Consider the following 22,305-nt stretch of genomic DNA (forward strand, 5'->3'; position numbering starts at 1 on the left):
CAGAGTGAGCTGCACCATTCCCGTCCCTGCGTGTCCATGGAAACCAAGCGTCGCCTTAGGTGTCGTAATCTGACTGGTCCACAACAGGTGCACCACTGTCCACCAAACAGGACCCTCTCTGAAACGTGCTCCACATACTGGAATATTGTTCGTCTCACTGACTGTATTTGTATTCATGCGTGCATCTGTGTGTGTGTCTGTGTGTGTGTGTATATAAACATACAGTACAATAATTTATAGGGGAAAAATGTGTAGCATTTTAATTTTTTCAGATGTTTTTTCAGTCCATAAAGTAACACAGACGTATCATCTGCTTACAGACAGCTTATAAAAGATATGTGCAAATAATGGAATCTCGTCTGCAGACATCTACATCATTCAGCCCTCTCCGTTCTGCTGCTGTCTGAACTAGTCTAACAGTTATCTTTGCCCAAGCGCAGTGGAGAGTTCTAATCCTTTGCAGATTCTGACAATGCAAAAAAAAAACAAAAAAAAACTCACTGGCCAAAACATTCACCTCCTTTAACTTCAGGCTATAACTTTAAATAACCGGATAAGTAAAATTGCAGCTTATGTGATCAGAAAATTATAAATTAATTTTGTTCAAATTGTTGAAGCAATAATCCTTCAGACATAGCTCATGATAAAGACTTCACACCTAAAAGCAACAGACAATGCAGGGACATACAGTGGTGATATGTGCATCACGGCCTGTCGATGATCACTCTCCACAAATCCGATATCTTGTTTTGAGTGACTCTGGGTGCCCTGTTTTCTGTTTCCAGATCCTAAACAGTCAATGATCACTCTGCTCTGGTGAGGCAGGAAAGGCCAGGGGCAGGGTCGCTGCTGAAGGGGAATCGACTGCAGCCTCTGTTAATTAATGCCCTGCATGCTGGGGTGCACAGTTTTTCTCTGGCCACACAAGCCTCTGATTCTCCACCTCTCCTCTCTTTTTATTCTGTTTTCTCTCTTTTCTGTTCATTCTAACGTTTTAACTCTTGTGACCTTGATATTGTAAATGCATGATCCGTCAGGCAGCCACTTGGTAAGATAAAGTCTGCCAGCAACAGTCATTTATGGGAAGACTCTGATTTGTGAAGAGGAGACGAGGACAGGAGCTAATTGTGCTTGATATTTACTTCCCTAACAGCGCTACTAATTGCCCCATTAACATTCTGAACTGCATTGGGCTTTAATGGGTTTTGATGCAGACTCACAACAATATCTGACAACTCAATATATACTAATGAATCCAGTTTATTCCTCATCATAGGAGGCAGCCTTCTCCTCACTCATAGAAATAATGGGTAGATGCTGCGATTTCTCTGTCCTCCATCCTTTGTGTTATTTTGTTTCGGAGACTTATTTTTAACGGTGTGTGTGGGAGCTGGGAGCTGTGTGGGCTCGCTTTCATGAGACAGAATGTGCAGGACGCCCGTAGTGGAGCCGAGCCACAGGCAAGCACTGAGCAAAACTTGTGAATGGTGAGTGGTCAGCACCAGAGCAGCAGGGGAGTCAATAAATGTTCCAATGTTTCAAAGAGGTGTGAATAATAACAAGATTTTTTCAAGCATTTTTTTAATCAAAAACTGCTGTTCCAATACTGATGACATGGAATTAGGCTTTATATACTTCAGATGCAGGGCTGAAGGGAACTTGTATTTCTAATATGTAATTTATAAACAGCGTTAATTTACGCCTGTAAATTTGTCGTCTTGTTTGTTCCTGTCTAGGTCTGCTGTATCTACTTCTTTTGTGATTTCTGTGGTTAGAACTTCTTTTGTCCAGCAGGTTTCGATATTCTTACAGCTGAAAGTGACAACGCGTGTCTCTTACTCTGATAACAGGACAAAATAATAATTATAATATAATAATATATAATTATTGCTCTTTTTTGGAGGCTAGCGAGGAAGGAAAGAAAAGTGATGACTGTTTAGAAAAATTAAAACTGAAAAAGTACTTTGTGTGTGTGTAGGTGATATTATTATATCTCTTAATACGTATGCCGGAGATCTGTTTACTTGATAATAAGTTATACAATTACATTTATAAAGCTGAATGTTTCAATTGTAACATTTCAAATAAACAGTGTTTCTTTAAACCTTTGATGTGTATATGTTTGAGAGGCAGATTTAACAACTGTGTAGTAATACTTTTCATTGCCAGTAGAGGGCACTAACTCTTATCTACAACAATATTCATCCAGCTTTAAAACCAAAAAGCAGGTGAAGACATCTGACAAAAACAGTATTTCTGGGTATATTTTATCAACTTAAATTGTGTGTGTGTGTATATATATATATATATATATATAGACAAGTAGAATACAAAATAAAAGAGGTGTATCTGATGTAATCCTTTGAAATGAGGGAAAATGAATAACCAGCCTAAATAAACCTGCTGAACAACATGAACATGTTTCATGAATGACCGCATGAACTGCTACAGAGACCTGGCTGTCACACATATCACAAATATTGAAGCCACCACATCAGGTGCTTTCATGGAGGTCTGATGGTGAACTAGTGAAGCTCAGTCACTGGCTTATAACAACCGAGCTAGAAAAAAGACACCTCACAAAGATCCCCCCACAGCCTTGTTGTGGCGTGGGTGAAGAGTAAGACTGAGTCATCTCAGAAGGACAAAGGAACTCATCTCTCACTATCCTTCCCAAGACTTTATTTCCAAACAGCAATGAAAGTAATATAAAGGTACAGTCCCTGATTCATATTAAAATCCTTATTATATTTGCAGACAGGGAAAAAAATACCATAGGTCCCTGAAAATAACATCTCTGTTTCACACATGGCCATTTGTCCATTTGTCTCCACAATCCAGCTACTTTCTCCTGGTGACACAATGACATATTTTACTACCAGCATTATATTGAAAGGCGTTCCACATTAGAAAGTTCTTTCCTTTACACACATGGAGGCAGGGCTCAATATTTAAACAAACACCTCTGAATATAATGTAGTCCAGAGGTATATATATATTCAATACAGGATGCAGCATTTTATTTTCAAATACGGGACAATCCTGTATTATACGAGACAGGTGGCAACCCTACATGGTACTGTATATTACACTGCAGGCAGCTATAGCAACAGTTCTTTTAGTTTATGCAATGTTACAGTGCAGCTTGGGAAGAATGTCCACCTGTTACAGCTTAACAAAACACTTGTTCTGCCATGTTAGCTAGTTAACTGTGTTTAGAGAGAAGATGTAGCCAGCCTACATCCAGATGTCTGAATTGCTGCCCAAAGTTCTTTTTGCTGTTACTTATTGTCAGCAGTTCGGTGGTTGGAAAAACCATTCAAAGAGCCTTTAAGAGGGCACGTGGCTGCCCTGTGCCAAGAATATAGCAACAGAAATTTGGCCACAAAAATTAAAGTAAAAAAAGTATGGATGAGATCAACACAGCTGTACAGGTTGTTTTAAGTTGACTTAGAGAAAAGAAAAGGGTTCTCCCCCATCTCTCAACAGTATCCATCGAAGGAGAGGTGCTTCTCGGTTCAAAGACAGCAATGCTTCAAGGGAAAAAAGGGGGACTGGAGCACACTGATTGATTTGCAGCCTCTAATAACACCAACAGACTAACATTTCCACTCAAGTGTGTCTTCATCAGACTCAAAATGGACATAGCCATAAGGCAAATACATACAGTATACAGTCACCCTGAACAGAATGTACAATTGTCATTGGATAATTGTTTGATCACGAAATCTGGATTGAAGTGGAGTTGCTATAGAAACAACAATTCTTACAACCTTGCATGGAGATTGTGTCCATGGAAAATGTTGTACATCACTCACTACTAGGTCTGCAACTACCATATATACACTATTCCACTAATCTGCAGATTGATATCTCAATTTATTGATTAATTTTTTAAGTCTAAAATGTCAGACAATGAAAGAAGATTATAGAGAAAATGAAATTTTTTTTTTTTTTCAGACAATCGGTGAAGAACTTATAAATGTTTAGTTTTATTTTCAAATAAGTCAAAGAAAAGCAGCTTAATCTCTTAAGCAAGACGCTGTAACAAATGAATATTTGGCATTTTGACAAAAAATGACTGGAATGTTTAATTAAGCAATACAAATTCTACTTAATTTTCTTTTGATGTACTAATAGACTTATTGATTGTAATTAGTTGTATTCAAACATCATATGGTATTAAATGATGACTTGTTGGCAAAATGAATGACAGAACTAAACAATGAAGTATTTTTACATGGCCATGTTATAGCATGCCTACAAACAAAACCACCAAACAGCTGAAATCTTCCAATATGGTTTCCAAAAACCTGCTCCTGCCCATCACCTGAAAACATGTAATTATTCAGTATCCTTCTTACTTTTCATGTCATCCAGATCGGCACTGGCCAACATCTGGGCCTCCGCCTCATCAGTGGGCACCTGCTGGTAGACAGCAGTCTCCAGAGCAGTCATACTGCCGATGCAGATCCGCTCCCGCAGGTCATAGTTGCTGCGCTGGGCGCCCGCCAGGCGATGGTGTACAGGCTTCCTCCGGAACCAGCCGCGGGCTGCAGATGAGCTTGAGGGATCTGATCCTGGGGGAACGCTGGCAAGGAACAAAGGGAGAGATATTGTTAAGGAAAATGTAAAGATTATGAATGATGAGCTCCATCTGACATCAGAAAATAATGACAAGCTGGAATTTAAAATGGTAAATGTTGTATATAATTGTATAAATATTCAAACATAATTTCTCTGTGTTGTGCCACTTGGCTGTACTTCCATCACTTCACCAACAGAGGGCTTCACAACACAGCACCAGGCCAGGATCTCCTCACCCAGCCTCTGAGTCATCACTGTTCACTCAGACACAGAAACACAGCACTGCTAGGCACAGACATGATGGTGTTTCCATGTTTTTATCATCCAGGCATTACCAGAGACAAATACCTCAATCACCATGGAGACCCTGACCTCCCAGAAGCAAACTCCATACATAATTCAAAGCACCACCAAATAATTCATATTGTGATGGTTATGCATGTTTGCTGGCCAGATGGGTCTCCTAATATCTGAGATACAGCTGGAGCCATTAGTGGAACATAAATGCCTTAGGAACTGTACGTATTGATTATATGTTTTGATGTTGTTCCTGTTCCTAATGAAACACTTGAGTTGCTAATGTAAAGTTCATATAGATCTAAAAGATAAAGCATATGCATGCAATAAGAACGGAAACAACTCAACTCTGCGCTCTTGTCTGCTCTATTCTGTTTTGTGATGCTTGTATCCTTTGCTGCTCAGAAAAGTACCTGCCTCATTAAATGTGTTTAATAAATGTTTGATGCACAGGGTCAGTTCCAAATTTAGAAGGCAAAATAAACTTTTGAATATTAATTAAAACACCTTTAATCCAGCTTTAATATACTAAATACTAATTTCTGACAGACTGAGAGGCGGAAAAATTAAATAGGAAATTGAAAAACGGTGCACCCCAAACACTGAGTTTAAGCAGTCTACAGAAAACCAGTCAATGTGTCATATTAAACTGCAGGTAACCATGGCAACTTACCTCTGTTTCATGCTACATTACCAGTAAACTCCCTTGTGAAACAGACCAACAGTAATAAAAAGATAAACTGACAAAAAATAAACCTTTACAACTATAAAGTATTTTTCAATATTAATGTAGATCAAATGACTATATGTGAACGGGTTCACTCATAGCGAGTGTAGGTGTTCCCCTCAGTTCTACGGAGAGTTTCAGCATCCTCCAGCTCATTGTTTTAGTTTTATGGCCGACAAATTTAGTTCACTCTCATTGCTCTAACCTTCTTTACAGCAGGCAGCTGTTTCCAGGGAAAGTGTGCTCTAATAAACCGGAACTCGACCTGCCTAGCATCAAACAGCAGACAGACACAGTTAGCAACTAGCCGCTGCAGCAATCAGCAGCTAAAGATATTTAAGGGTTGGTGGGAAGACAAAAAAGAGTGAAAATTGGACTTACATTCATCAGTTGATCAGAAACACAATTCCATATAAACGCTAATGTTGCTCCTTGTCTGCTTGATGTGTAAGGCAACTGTTTGCGAACATGTTAGCCATAGCAGCTTTATAAGGTGATATGTAAATACTTGTGTATGCTATAGCAATGTACAGACCCTTTTTTGCAGCAGAAGCTAGCAAAAGCACAGGTGTTACTAATAAAATGAATGATTTTGTTAGCCACACGGATGTAGCAAAATAAGCTGTGAACACATCACTGTCATATTGCCACCTTATAAAATTCTTATAGCAAACTTGTTAGCAAATAGTTGCTTATTTATACATCCAGCAGACACGCAGCAACATTAGTAATTATCTCGAGTCGTGTGTTTAGTGACCTGTAGAGCGTAAGTCCAGTATTCATGCTACTTTAAGCTTTGTTTTGGTTTCCTACAAATCTAAGGTGAAAATGGCTCTTTAACTGCTAAATGCTAAATAACGAGATATTTCACTTGTTATATCTGGCTATGTTCGGTCCATGCTATTCACTAAAGTCTGCTTGGCAGTTAGGGTGCACTCATTTTATGTAAGTTTTCTTTTTGCTGAAAAAAACTGCTGCTGAAAACTTAAGTTAATAGGAGAGGTGAGAATGTAGCTAACAAAACAAATTGTGGGGTGGGGGGCAAAGCAGTTAAGTGAAAGATGGTCAGTATGGGTGAGTTGTAGTAGTAATTGATATTTTATTATAATATCGCAATGTGTCAAAAGTCCTCATTTAACTAATGTATCTATCGTGTGTCGCATGTATCAATACTTCTTGCGTTTTAAACCTATGCTGACAGCAGAGAATCTGAGATGCTGTAATAAACTACCTGTTGAAATCCATTTCCTCCCCAGCCACCTCCTCATTCTGGCCAAGAGCAGAAATTCCCCCATTATGAGATGCTCCCTTTATCAGAGTGAGTGCAGCTTTCCTCGACAATGGATGCTCTTCATTTTCCGTGTGGAAGGTAGCGAGCAGAACGGGTTCCTCCAAGTCCTCTTGGCTCCCCAAACTAAACTGAGAGGAAAAGGAAGATCAGTGAGAGGGGTGGAATGTGCTTACATGTAGTTAAACCTGATAGACTGTTCAAACCACTGCTAGCTATTATGTGGTAACAGTTAGCTAAGCACTCAATAGCGATCCTAGGGCTCTTCAGTCTTATTTTACCTGTGGTTGGATATCAGGTAGCTCTGTGGGTGTGGCAGCCACCCCCAGTCCGTCCGTATCAGACTCTGCCTCTTCCTCATCTACCTCATGGATGGTGGGTGTAACATCGGAGGGGGGCAGAGAGGTCTTTTTTTTCTTCCGTTTCTTTTTGCGCCTTCTGTCCGTGCTGTGCACCCTCTTGCGTAGACGCTGGGGCAGGGGCAGGTGGGTGGACAAGGGGTGGTGCGTATGATGAAATGTGTGTCTGTGATCTGTGTTTAAGACATTCAAAATTTAAGTAAAAAACACATCATAATATAAATTCAGTCAGACAGCTCATAGTTAGAGTTTGGTGGCTAGGCCTGACCTCATCACTGTGGACAGATATTGTATATTTACTGAGAGACATTAGGGAGTGATGAGCAAATATATTAAACCTCCCCGGCCGGAGTTTACATAGACCACGGATGTGGGTGTGTTTGGTAGATGATTGTGGAGAATGTGTATAGCAGTGCAGCTAGAGTTCACTGCCTAAACCATATGTTGAAAATATGTGTACTGACTATATAAATGCTGTATACAGTACATACAATACACTATGTAAGTATGACAATACAAAATATGAGGGAACTAAGTAATTGATGTATGTGAACAAATGGCACACTACTGGCATCAATAATAATTGCCATTGCCACTATAGTGGTTTACATATGAAACAAAATTGATACTGCAAATGGTGCTGAGCTCTCCACGGGGAAATTATTATTCTGAGCTACTTTACACATTTTAGACAAGTTGTTGTGTGTTTTCAGGGGAAACTGGGAAAAAGGGAGAAAAAAGAAGAGTGCTCCACTGTGTTATTATTATTTTGTTTCCAGTAGTGGCGAACAGCCTGTCTGCATAATTTTTATAACTGCGGCACCTTAAATAAATATCTTCTTGTGTTTTCAGCATACAGTGCCTTATAGGAACAAATTATGTTTTCTTAGGCACAGGCTTTTCAATCCATTAAATAAAAAAAATGCTGCTCTCAGACTAGATGTTTTCTCTCCTCCTAATTCCCTGTTAAACATTTGAAAGACACAACACAAAACAAAAGCTTTAGAATTTAATTAACATCCAACATTGCTGAACAACACTGTTTAGTAAACATCTGACAATCTGCTAATCTCCCTAACAGTAATCCACCAATATACGCAACATACACTGCATTTGGTTCCTGGCTCTAAATCTGATATCAGTCAAACTGGGATAGCCAAAGTCAAGTTCAGATTTTAGACACATTTATATTTAACTGGATTACATTATGATAACATATCAAGAAGAAAGTCTCTTATTGTTTTACATCAGTGTATTAACACATGATTCATATGAACAAGATCTGTGAGGCTAGGAGTTGGGTACAGCAGTGCTTGGAGCTAAATGCTAATGTCATGATGTCTATCATGTATAACATTTACCACGTTCACCCTCTTGGGGTGTTAGCATGCAACATTTGCTAATTAGCATTAAATACAAAGTGCAGCTGAGGCTGATGGGAATGTCATTAGTTGCATAGTTGTGTATATTTTGTTTGTATTGTGTCATGAACCAAAATACAGGTCAATGCAAGAGACTGAGCTGATGGTCGGTTCTGTGGAGGAATTACTTTTTCAGTTAGTCTGTAAGTGTTTACACACAAGGTCAGTCACAGGGCACCATAGCCCCTTGTTTATCTCTAGCCTCGTGAGCATTGTCATCCACTGTTGCTGTAGTAACCAAGGTTAGCAGGCCTCTTATTGATAGTGAGTGTAGGAAGATCCAAATATTTGAGGGAAAAGGTGCCTTAAAGTCCCAGGGACACAGAGTATTCATACTGAGATAGAAGTGAAGGAAGATCCCCAGTAAGGTAAGACATGAGATCGTGTCTGCATTTAAGTATCCAACACAAGTTTCACGTGTAGTCGAGAGATATGAAACATCCTTATTTGGGAATACAGTTGGTAACCGTGAGCCATGTGACAACTTATGGGTTTGTATACGCCCCTTTCCAGGGGACAACTACAGACTAGGGATGGCATTACAATGGTTAACCTGTTAATGTTTGTAATTGTCTATTGTCTATGTCCTTGGTGCATTGAGCAACAATAAATACTTCTGCTTAAGACATTGGGTGTCTCCTGAAAACTCTTCCAGCTCACAAGATTTCCATCACAGGTTGAGGGATCATTAAGTGAGTATAATTCATCAGATTTCATGACAATCTCTCCAATAGTTGTGGAGACATTTCACTAAAAACCCAAAAATGTGAACCCTATGTTGGCCCAAGAGGAAGTCAGAAAATCACCAAGATGTGTTATTCAGTGGTTACCACTGTTAACTGCACCAAATATATCAATATAATGATAATTATAATTATCAACATCAGTTTTTGGAAACTAATGATTTCTTATTCTGAGCAGCTTAAATTTTGATAATATTTCTGTTCACACCAGTGGGAATCTTTCCATTTCAAATCTTGTCATGATTAGTTTCAGAATTTATTCCTGATTCAAATTGTTTCTAATCCAAACAAAAAGAAAGGAGACTCTGTATTTTGGCCCTTACTCCAGTGCACTGTGTGCTCAACCACTGACTCCTCCTTGATAAGGGCCATTGTCAGACAAAGTATATATATATATATATATATATGCATGTATGAAGTTATTTATTTAAGGTAACTACATTGACTTGGAAGCATCTTACAGTCTTCTTCTTGTACATGATGGTAGATAAGAATCGCAATTCTTATATGAATTAATTTCATACTTATTCAGTACTCTACTGGATCACAACGCTGTGAGCAAGTGACACTGAACGTGTGATTGTAGGTGCTGTGGACACGGTACTTTGCTTACACTCAAAGTCTTTCTCGGTGTAGTGTCGGCCCATCCTGTCTCCACTGGTAGAAGCAGAGTCGCTGATAATGTCTCCAAAGCGCTCCACAGACAGTGCTTTCTCCCAGTTCTGCTCCTCCTCTTCTTCCTCCTGTTCCTCTGCAGATCCTTCCTCATCTTCCTCCTCCACCTTCACCTGGAGGAGAACGGAAAGAGAGTAAAAACACTTTCTGTCTGACAGGAAACAGGAAGTCAGTGGGGTGGGGACAGTACAACAGGAGAATTGCAAAAGAAAAAGTGGAAAGTTACAAAATGTGGGTATAGTCACACATTCAAATGGCTAATCCTGTCACAACCACAATCATTACAGAATTTATAAGGGGTCTTAAAGCTTAGGATGAATAAGGTCATCTGTTCATGCAGAGAGCAATCACCAATGCCATGAATTTGGACGTTGATGATTACTTGAACTTTGCCTGTCTGATTACTGTATTGTATGTATTAGCCAAGTGGGCAATCCAATCAAACGTTCCTTTAGCATAACACAGCTTGGCTCTGACATCAGAAAAAGCAGCTGCGCAGGGAGCAGATTCATGCTGAATGAAAGTGAAATGCTAATCCAGGATGAACACAGAAAAAAATGAATATGGGGTAGACCCAACACCAATTCTACATTACGCCTAAATTATAGAGAAACCGTCTCAACACACTGCAGGTGACTACTTAAAATTGTGAAATGCCGAATCTAACAATAGTTTTTATTGTTTCTGACCACATTGAGGTCAAAACCCTGTATTTATAATGAGAAATGTCAAAATGCATTACATATAAGTAGAGAAGGCACATAGTGTCTGTATTTTCTCCACGTCATGCAGGGAGGACATCAAATCAATACAACAAAGTACTAAGCAGCAAACAACTAATGCACAATACAGCCCCTGGAGACAGTGGAGGCTGAAGGGAGTGTCCTGCCAAAGCCGTTTGCTGCCCCTGATAGGTCGAGTCACTGGGACAGGCCGCTTTCCTCCGCCTCACATTGGTGCTGGCACGGTGAGCTCTCTGGCTGCAGTTCTGTGGTCTCAGATTTCTCTGTGCCAGGGCTCCATTACTTCCTAATTACCAGAGGGATGAAGGGACAGGATACGTTTAATGATCTGAGCTACCTATCTACACAAGGCAGAGGCAGATGAAGCCAGAGCGAATATAAAAGGGAGAATTTAAAAGCTTTGTTTTCACTGGACAGCCAACTCATTATTTAAGGTGCTCTGTGTTCCTGTGAACCAAACCAATTTTCAGATTAATTTCAACCTTTTCTCTTACATCCTCATCTCCTTTCCTTACTCTGGTAAGCACCGTTCATCAGTGTAAGACCCTGAATTTAATAGTCCTGATGTTATGCAGGAGGGACTAATACTCCCGTCTGAGGCAGATATTACAGTCTTCTAAATTAGCTTTTTGCGTTTGCCCAAGCTCCACTGCAGCAAATGACTCCAACCTCTTTCATGTCAGCTTTGAAGTCAGTTAGGGTGGAGGGGCACAGGAGGAGGGCAACCCCAGCCCAGGTGGTGGAGGTGCTATGTGAATGGGAATAAGATGACATACAATGGAGTATAGCGAATTCAGATACACTTCATTTTATAGACAGTGGCTCAGTGAGTACAGCTCATATATGGAACGGTAGTGTGATATGGAGTTGTAGATGACTGTTGGCCTCCACCCACACCTCCATCACTACGTTGTTAGATGGGAAAGTCAAGGAGAGAGAGGAGGGATGAAATAGTTGTATTGCAGATCGTAATAATATTAAAATATATAGTGTTTATAGTGCAGGTATGGTCATCAGTTCTGACTGAGACTGGTCATTATTACAAATATTCCCTCAAAACTACCAGATTTCAGAAATCTCAGACATCAATTTCAGTTCATAAGCTACAAAGAAAATACTGTCACTGTGGTCAGAGGAAATGAGCTTGGAGCGGGATGCTGTTGTGCTCAGTACACATGATAGATTTGGATTGTATCTGAATACTAATTTTGAAAAGAAAAACCTCTGTATCTGACTAAATTACTTTGGATTAAATGAACAAGATCAGCAGGTTCAACAAGTAACATTAAAGACTTTATGAATGTAATAATGGATATGAAGCAAAATCCCATAATTACTTGCAAATTGAATTTGTTCACATTCAACATGAAAATGAGTGCAGAGAATGTGTGCGTGTGTGTGTGTGTGTGTGTGTGTGTGTGTGTGTGTGTGTGTGCTTGTTCTTATATCCCAGTGGGGACACCTAACCTGAATGCACACTAACCCATGGGGACTTGTGTCACCGTGGGGACAAAAACTGAAATCCCCACAGGCACAGACTGCTTTTTTAGGGATAAAATTAGATTTAGGTTTAGAGTTAGGGTTATTTGTGATAGTTAAAGTTAGGGTAAGGAGCTAGTGAATACATAGTGGAACTAGCTACTACTAAGGACTTGGCTACATAAGCTACATTGGTGCTGGGGTTGGACTTTGGTGATGCTCCTGATGTGAATACAGAAGAGTATTGGGTGATGGTAGGTGTTTGTTGGTGGCCTCTTAAGGTGACTTTTTTTGTTTGACTTTCCGAGTGACACTAATGCTTTCATCCCATACTATATTTAGACATTTTAAGGCCTAAAGATTTTATATTTTATATTTTAGACCGTTTAGACCAACAGAAAAACCCTGAGTTCTGAAAGTATTTTGAGAATAATAATAGTATTGTAGTGATGATTAGAATGAAAGTGAGTGAGTGAGCAGAGTGGATCCTTTGAAGTGTTGTATAAACTATCGAGCACAAAGCACTTATATAATCCATTTCCATTCAGCTGTGTTGCCAACATGGACTCTGAAATCCCCCAATATTAATACTGTTATAATGAATGCTGGATAAGAGCTCTCATCTCATTGCGGCCTGTTTACTGTGAGTATTTACACTGTGGGTTAATAGCTACATCAAACACAATGATATCTGATGCATGAAAATTCAACTGCTCTGTGCCTGGTTGAACACTTACAATCAATCAGGAAGGGGACGCCTCAATTAAAAACAGCCTGATCATCTGAGCCAAGCTGCACTTCAGTCAAAAACATGCTGTCTAACCTTTTCTCATGAACTGCCCAACTTGTACTACAACATGAATATTTCACATTTAATGGATTGCTGAGCCAGAAAGATGTATTCAAATATTTATTAGCTGCTGACTAATATAGAGGAGGGAGTGTGTGTGTGTATGTGTGTGTGTGTGTGTGTCTGTCTGGTTTGTCTTGAGGACCAAATGCACTCACATCAGTAATCCGGAAAACTCTGTGGAATGAGGGTATATTGGGTTATTTCTCTACAAGACATTAGGTTTATAGCTAAAGGTTATGATTACTGTTAAGATTACTGCTATTAGGTATGATATTACACAAATCTGGTTAATTTAGGTGTAAGGTTTAATAATATATTCAGAAAAAACACTGAAACAGAGAAAATCCCCAGCAATGCCCAAACAACTGTTGCATCATGATTCTGACAACATCCCAGATGCTGCTGCTGAACGAGCAGATCGCTCACTGCACACTCAGAGGACAGGAGCCGGACTCTCATGTGTATAAACGATGCTTGGTGCACGGACACAACTGTCATGAACAGACTCAACACACCCGATCTTGAGGAATTCTCCATTGTTTTTGTGATGGCGGTTTACATACCACCACATGCTAAGGCTGGGTTAGCACTTGCTATTAGCGAACAACAGAACTCCCATCCTGAATGAGTCTTCATTGTAGCAGGGGATTTCAATCAGACAAACCTCAGGCCAGTTCTCTTTTAATCTATACTCTTTTATCATCATGTTAAATACCCAACCGGGGGGGGAAAGACTCTGTTTATACTAATGTATTACATTGTTTGCAAGGTCCGGACCACCTTTTTTTTGTTGTTAATGTTGTTACAATGTTAATGTTACAAAGCACTTAATTAGCAGAGTTAAACCAACAAGCAGAGCGGGTAGAGTTTGGCCTGAGGCAGCAGTGTCAAACCTACAAGACTGCTTTGGGAACGCCAGCTGGAGCCTTTTTGCTGAAAACATCTCTTTTGCACAGAAAATGTCACCACTGTTCAGGAAAGTTGGGTGTTTGCTCACCAGATACTGGCTGAATAAAAAGGTCAGGAATCTGTTAAGGCTCAGAGATGCTGCTTACAGAGCTAATGCCATTGCAGCCTGTAGTCTAGCAAGAGCTAATCTTAAAAGACATTTAAAGCAGCAAACAATAACTACAAACTCAGGATTGAAGACAATTTTAACAATAATGATCCCTGTCGCATGTGGCGAGGGATTCAGGTCGTCACAGAAGATAAGATGGAGGATAGCCTGACTTTAAGCAGCAACCCCTGACTGGCAGAGCCGTTAACCATAACATGTTCTTTGCTTTACTAGAACCTTCTAGTAAACTTTTGTACAGTGGAGAGTATCCTGACACACTGTATTACAGCGTGGTTTACCAGCCGCACCAGAAAGCTCTGCGGACAATCAAGAAGACGGCCCAAAACATCATTGGGACACAGCTGCCGGCAGCTGAGGACATCCACCAGGCTCAATATTAGGGCAGGGCCACCAACTTAATCCATAACCCAACCCACATATAAACACATTATTTACTGATCATCTTACTTATTAAAATTAAGCCTGATTAAAAAAAAATGCAATCAGTTTGTTTGCTTCTGCAGAGTACACTGCTTTCTGCTGCTTCCTGCTCTTTTTATTATTATAAACTGCTTCCCACTCCCTTCATCCCGGTCTCTTTGATTGAAGGGGCTGGCACATTTCCCAGATAAACAAACCACAACTAACATAAATATCAGCATCAGTGTTTTGCTTTTCACTTCACTGAGAAACTGATATTTATGAGTAATTGTTTTTAAATTGTTTACATTATCGCTGAATGTGATTCTTTTAAAATTAATGGTGAGCAACTTTTCCTTAAGTATGGTCCAATCTTTGCAATCTTGCAAGCACAATTATTTGTTGCCTCCTCTGCACTGCCAATGTCAAACAATGGCAGTAGGAGTACAGAGCAGTCAGATTCTACACAGACACCTGTCATTATAAACTTTTACTGTGACATTCCCTTTACTGTAGTGAAACTCCTCAGACAAGCAGTTAATCTGTTCTCTCATATGTGTCACTGCATTTCATTTCTAACTGCTTTAGTTTTTGATTTGGCATCAAATATGATGAGTGCGTCTGAAACTGACCAAAGGCCTTCATGTCTCATTTCACTGACTTTGCCTCCATTACAATTTAAAATACAATTTGGTCGGTTTGAACAGTGTTAAACTGCACAACAGGAGGTTCTAGTAACACACTATAGCGTGTTTTTTTGAACCTTTTTTTTTTTAAAGTTTTTTTTGGGGCATTTCTGCCTTTGTTATGACACGGAGGTGGAGAGAGAGACAGGAAGCTAAGGTGAGAAAGAGAGAGGGGATGACATGCAAAGAGCCTGGGCCGGATTCAAATCTAGGCTGCTGCAGCAAGGAATCAGCCTCAATGTTACACACTCTACCAGGTGAGCTAGCTGGCTTTCTATTTACTAACAAAGCGCAAAGCACTGTAACTAGTGAAAACACAAGCTATTTAACAACATATAAGTGGCATAAAAATAACCTGCTACAATAAAACATAATCAGATACAGAAAAACACTGTTTCTTGACGCATTATCACTACCTGTAGATCAGCTCCATTGTGCTACTAGTGGTCAGAAAAACTCACAGGATACCTTTCAGTTGCAGTGCATTGACCGCTGTGTTTTGCAGTCAAAACCCAAGACTTTGCATTGTTTCAATTAAAAGACGCCTTAATCGTAAGACTCATGTGCGATGACCAAAGCCACCGGCACCCATGAGGGGGTCTCTTCGAAAAACTGCAGCTAATATAAGCTGGCAGCAGCTGGTGATGTTTCTGTGGCAAACCAGACTCAGCTGGACCAGCGGGCCTTCGTTTTAATATCCTCCATACAATCACATCCTCACATCAAACCGCCTTAAACAAAACAGTAAGTCTGTCACAGTCCAGAGCGGCGTCGTTAAGTTATAATGATGCAAAGAAGCCGAAGCCACTTCTTCTTGTGCGTGCGCACGTGCGTACGTGCATGTGTTTGTGTGTGTGTGTGTGCGCGCGTGTGCATGTGTGTATTTTAAGTACAGAGGGCACAAGTAATTGAGGGTAGGAAATTGAAGGGTCCACTTATGTAGCCAAGCATTCAGCCTATTATTTCCTTCTAACCAGTGTCACAATATGCTATGCACACTGTGGATGACACGGTCCCTTACTGCGCATAATGACACATCACCTACTTAGCTGGCAGAGCTTTTTTTTTTTTTTCTGAGAACACAGGCTAATCTGTTTCACTTGAATAACAGCTAGAGAGCTCTCTGCTACACAGGACATGGGCATTTTCCACAGGCCCACATGTGACTCATGCCTGTGTTGAGACACTGGAGGGAATAATTCAGTCTTCAACACATTTCAATGCACTTTTCATTCCAGATAATCATCATTTCTTTCTGTGAGGAAATTCTAACCCTCTAAATCTTTGCAGAGATAAAGACCTGGTCACACCAGTGTATTAAACAGCAACAATTTCACGTTAAATCAAATCATATTTAATCGAATCTCTGGAATTAGTGGAGTCGCTTAAAGGGGCTGTGTTCAGTTGAACTTGGATGAACTCTGACAAACTTGTTTGGCCCCATTCAGACCTGCTATTTACATCCGTCTCAGGTGATCCGATCACAAGTGGTCAGCTCTAAATTCAGGTGTGAACGCACCCTAGAAGCATTGAGGCTGCATTTGAGATCTGATCACTCAGACCACATTCGGAGGTGGTCTGGACCACATGTGTCCACATTCTTTTAGCAGTGTGAACTCAAATAGGTCCTGGACCACATTGAAGGACCAACTTCTCTACTGACATCTAATTGGTCCTGACAAATGGCTAAAACCTTATCTCACTGTAGAGCTGTGGGCAGTGCAACGACTGGTTCAACCCCTCCTTGCACCGCTCTCTCTCTCTCTGTCACCGCTGGATTGGCTAAAAACCACAACGCATATGTGTTTATTTGCATATAGAGCGAGGAAGTGAGATCCGATCGCAAGTGGTCAATCAAGACGCATGTGGAGATGCATTCTAATGCCAGGTGTGAACTGGGTCTTTGTTTTATACATCACTAGTACACAATGTTGACAGTGCTGACCTTGGAGGAAAGGAAGGTTAGCTGTTAGCGGTTAGCTACGTCGAAAAGCTTCTTTAACATGATTTTCATTTTCATTTGCCACCTTCTTATGTGACAATCTTTAGACTGAAAAAAATGTAACGCACACCTGTATTAAATATATAACTGAATTGCTTATTGTCGTTAAATGTCCCTTTGAAGATAATCCTCAAATGCAATGCTCACTTGAATTCATTTTTTGTACCATATTGCAACAATAAAAAAAAAAGCCATTAAAAGGAGCTGAAACACATCCTTTGTTTCTGACATTTATGGTACACAAGCTGTTTCAAAGGGCAGCATTCGCCTGAGGGTTGAAAAACACGGCACAGCCAAATGCTTCCTTTTGAAATGAAACCACATCCAGCTGGTGAAATCGACAGTTTGGGAAAATTCAACATAAAGTACGGCATATAACCTGATCCACAGGGATTGTTCACTGGCTCATAATAAACAAGCGGCTTGGCAGCTGATTAGTGTGAAAATTGTGCAATGAGTGTCAGAGATTTTGCAGCTAAGAACCAAGTCCACACTGGATCAAAGACGTATCTCATAGTTATCTGTCAAACAAGCATTTGAAGACTTGTTTTCTCACTTCACTTTTCAATCTGGAGCTTCCAGCCACGCTGCCAGCATTAATGTCCCGACTTAAAAAAGGCCACTCACTGTAGCTCACTGAGCATTACTCCATTGTACGAGCTGACATAGTAGTGTCTGCTACACACTTGTTGTCCAGATGTTGCATATCCATGTTTCCATCCTTACGCCTCCTTCATTTCTCAAATCTCCATAACCCACAATGCAAACCAGCACCACTGCCAGTGCGTATTGTATTGTATTATTTTTTTTACATAGACTTGCTGTTTGAATCCACTCCAGATCTCACTTAAGTATGACTTGTGTACTGCTGTTGCCAAGAAAGCATAACCTTTTCTATTCTTTCTGCATTATCAGACCGACATCTTTACACTTTGGTTGTCACACGGATTAAACAAGCGAGATACACTGCAGATATTAGTGTTCTTCAGTGGTGCTTCTTTGAACCTTTTACCTTTGCTGATCCCCCCTCTATTTCCAGCCTTTACTCTATAAGCTAAACATCTCCTGGCTCTAGATCTATACTTAATGCCCCTTCATGACACTGTATTTATCATCTCATCTCACTCCCAGAAAGAAAGTGAATAAGTGTATTTTCAAAACATGTAAAACTGTTCAGATTTTATATATTTAAAGGGAATACAGAACTAAATACCCTCCTCTTTTGTCATAGTGGGCTTCTTTAGGACATAGATAAATGAAATAAACAGGACTGAATGAAGCAAACCCATACACAGATATAATATATGACATATATGTCCCTATATCAAGAGTGATGATGCCATATATGTTGATCATAAGGGGATATATTCGTATCATATAAATATAGATCCTCTGGATATATGAAGATATAAGTTTATAACATATACTATATGAAATACCCATAAGATTTGTACATAGTACATATACTAAAAATATCTATATGGTGAATTTCTATATGGTATAACATGTTGTGATCATATATATTAACAACATATATTTAATTTATATATATGCACATTTATTAAAAAATTCTGTATGTGTTATATGCATGTGTTTTAAAGTGGTCTCAGACTTTTGGAGCCTACTGTATACAACATTAAGATATATTGACAGGCTTTAGATATATATTTATGGGATATATGTCAACAATATAAATATACAGCCCATACATATTTGTATGTGCCAGACATATATGTGAATATGTGAAATTCTTCCAAGAATACAGAATACCAAAAAACCGGGATACAACTGTAAGAGTGTGTGCTACCTTACCTGCCACAGGGATTCCACCACTGTTCTTAATCACATGGTTGCTTGTGAGAGCTCTCAGGTCTAATGAGGTCAATGCAAATCAAGCTGAAAGCTGTTGCCTTTGTCACAAGGCCATTCAAAGCACCGGGGTGGATAGTTAACCTCCTGAGAGGGCTGCTGGCCAAAAGACTACAGAATCTCTCCAAGAGGGGACAGACTCGCTCTTGATTAAATAAAAGAGGAGCTCATGGATTTTCTTGGTTTATAAAAGTAAAGATTGACATTAGAGCTGCACAAGACTTCTTCACATGTTGCTGGTTGCAACGGGGATGAAGCCTTAACTGTGAGAAATGTCAATTTTAACATCTTATAACACAAAGCACTATGGGTTTATCCAAAGTTTGATAGGTGTAGATTGATTGTTTACTGATGTTTTCATGTTTTATATGATCATAAATAAATAAAATTTAAGAAACACCTCAAAATAATTCTTACCTGTTGTGGGTTGATCAACACATCTGTCTCAGGGGCATGACCTCCTGTAGCCATGGGGCCTGGCGTGCAGCCAGTAGGTAAAAAGCAGATCTCTGAAGAGGGCAGGGGACTGCGGGTAGGTCTTAGTGTGAGGTTAGTGGGACTGGAATAAAAGCAGGAGGAGAGACCAGGTATGGTGTTGGTGTTGGGGGGGGTGATGTGACTGGACAAAAAGTCTCGGGGTGGAGGATGACAGGGGTGCAGGGGTCAGCTGTGGGAGTCGGGTGGGGCTGGTGAGGTTGGGAGAGGGGAATAATCAGAAGAGGGAAGGAGGGAAAGATGGGGTGCAAAGCAGCAGGAACCTGGGGGGTGAAATGGAGCTCAGCCCTTTTCTTTCACGGCTGGGGATCCAGGAAGCCTTTGGGGTGGCATAACCTGCGGGAGAACAGACAGGAGAGGCAACATTACCTGTCCGATAGAAGGTATACATGGGCTGCAACCAAACACACAATGTGATCACTGTGTGCTGAAAAATATACACCTACCCACACACACACACAGGTTGAAATAAACTCAATATGTTTCAATTTATTTCTCAAAATTAAGAGAAATTGTGGCAAAATAAACTGTGAATTAGTGTATTATGTTTATGCAAATATGTTCCACAGTATGTGACCGGATTATATAATTCATCAAGCACCTCACTCTGATAAATCAGGGTATTCATTGCTGCTTTCACCCACAAGATGGTATTTTATGCTTTTTTTGTTTTGTTTTAATGAGTAAATTCTTCTCTGAGGATCCACATGTCTGCGCGGTGTTTTTATCAGTCTGGACGCAAACTGCGGACGCTGTGGCTGCACCCATGTCATCTCTGCTCTGTGTATTCTCTTTTTTATTATTTAAAGTATTTTTTTGGGGGGGCTTTTGTGCCTTTATTGGACAGGATACTAGAGAGACAGCAAACGGGGGAGGCAGAGAGAGGGGGAACGACATGCAGCGAGGGCCGTCCGATGCGGGACTCGAACCGGGGCCAACTGCAGCGAGGACTGGAGCCTCTACACATGGGGCGCCTCTTTTTTATTATTATTATTATTATTATTATTATTTCGTTTTTGGCGCTTTTGACTTCTGGTATCCACAGTGTACAATTATGTAAAAATCCAATAAAAGCCACTGGGAAATAACCTGGCTCTTTCGAAAGGTGACTAAATCTGCCTGCCGGTACTTCTTAAGCAGTAAAACATGTTAAATCTTGTTTGTTTAATCCTTACAAAAGACAAAGTGTGAAGAGTTTCCTTTTTTTATGGAGGGTTGTGTGCCAGACTATAGACATTTTCACATATGTCCACAGAATCCGTCCAGTGTTGCCCTTTCACACGTGAAGCCCACAACAGGAGACTCACACCTACTGGAAACGCTCAGTTTAGTGTAGGTAAGAGGTGGCACCTGGGATAGAGCATGCAGGGTAGAAACGTCATCAACACGCTCACACTGTGCATTCTCTGGACAATGACCGGCTCTATTCGCACATCGGCACAATCGGACACTGCACAGACTTTATACTAAGGAGCTGGCAGGGGGTAAAGTCTGTTTAATGTCCAGTTCAACTGATTTGGACATTTGCGTTCACACTTGCAGCTCCTCGCAAACTTCCGGCTTCCACTACATGTGTGAAAGCAGCTTACTGTATGTCTTGATGCCTGCAGTAACAGTCTGGAGTCCCTGCTGCCTGGTAACATGGTGGTGACAACAAAACATGTTTTTGCAACAGGATTTTTGTATGGATTAAACAAACAAGACTTAAGAGACATTATAAGTGCTGGTATGCAGATTTTGTTGCCTTTAGACTGATCCTGACTGGCTGTTTCCCCCTGTTTACAGTCTTATAAGCTAACTGGCTGCTGGCTATGGTTCCACATTTACAATATAGGCACTAGAGTGGTATCAATGGTCTAATCTGGCTGGATTGACTTAGCTGTAAACAGTATTTAAAAGAAAACATGTAGCCAGCCTCAGGTACTTTTTAATTAATATGATTTAATCTTTCTCGCATCACATTCTATGTCTTTTCTTCACATTTTCCAGTAACACATCCTGCTACAGGCATTATCTAACTCTTGTAATTTCTTAGTCTAATTTGAAATCCACTAAAGCATATGCATGCACACGAACAAACAAGAGAAGGCACCTTAGGACTGCTTAATTATCCTGAAGATGCCAAAATAGACGTGGCTGATTATTTTGACTTTAATGTGCACAAAAACAGGTGCCTCTCATCCATGTAAACACGCCACGGACTGTTGGTTTATAATTATTCTGGGCAGTGTAGCAAAGGGCAAGCTAACAGATACAATTTCCATTTATCTCCAGGATTTCGATTCATTATGACACTTATGGTTAAGTGATAATTGTCTGGTATATTAAGAATTATTCCAACAACTAGGTGCATGTTTAAGAGGAAGCAAGATTTTAACGAGGTCTTTTGTGCAATGAGGTGGCAAAACAAAAAAAAATATTACACTGAATTAAACAAGCAAACAGTATTTGAATATGAAGTATTCCGGATATAAAGTAGTCATGCGAACTGATGGACTACACTGTAGCTGATAAATCCCAAACGGCCCACTCTGTTTGGAGCTGCTGTTTTCCCACTGTCACAATAAGAGGCTCTACATCTGTCTCAGTTTTATTCAGCTGACT

The 22,305-nt window shown here is 40.1% G+C and overlaps 1 protein-coding gene across 1 annotated transcript in view; it reads right to left on the reverse strand.

Moving 5' to 3' along the window:
* Nucleotides 1-20,026, reverse strand: part of slc4a3 (solute carrier family 4 member 3) — a 45,818-nt gene extending 25,792 nt beyond the window's left edge. Inside the window, exons 1-5 of the mRNA XM_087178456.1 lie at nt 19,624-20,026; nt 10,036-10,210; nt 7,181-7,431; nt 6,843-7,030; nt 4,365-4,591 (exon numbers count right to left, since the gene is read on the reverse strand). Coding sequence (XP_087034582.1) covers nt 4,365-4,591; nt 6,843-7,030; nt 7,181-7,431; nt 10,036-10,210; nt 19,624-19,677 — 895 coding nt within the window. The 5' untranslated portion in view covers nt 19,678-20,026. The remainder of the gene's footprint in view (nt 1-4,364; nt 4,592-6,842; nt 7,031-7,180; nt 7,432-10,035; nt 10,211-19,623) is intronic.
* Nucleotides 20,027-22,305: the final 2,279 nt, after the last annotated feature.

Source organism: Seriola lalandi, unplaced genomic scaffold (assembly GCF_002814215.2).
Source record: "Seriola lalandi dorsalis isolate HSWRI2012SDOR001 ecotype SW California unplaced genomic scaffold, Sedor1 jcf7180002054689, whole genome shotgun sequence".
Taxonomy (NCBI): Eukaryota; Metazoa; Chordata; class Actinopteri; order Carangiformes; family Carangidae; genus Seriola; species Seriola lalandi.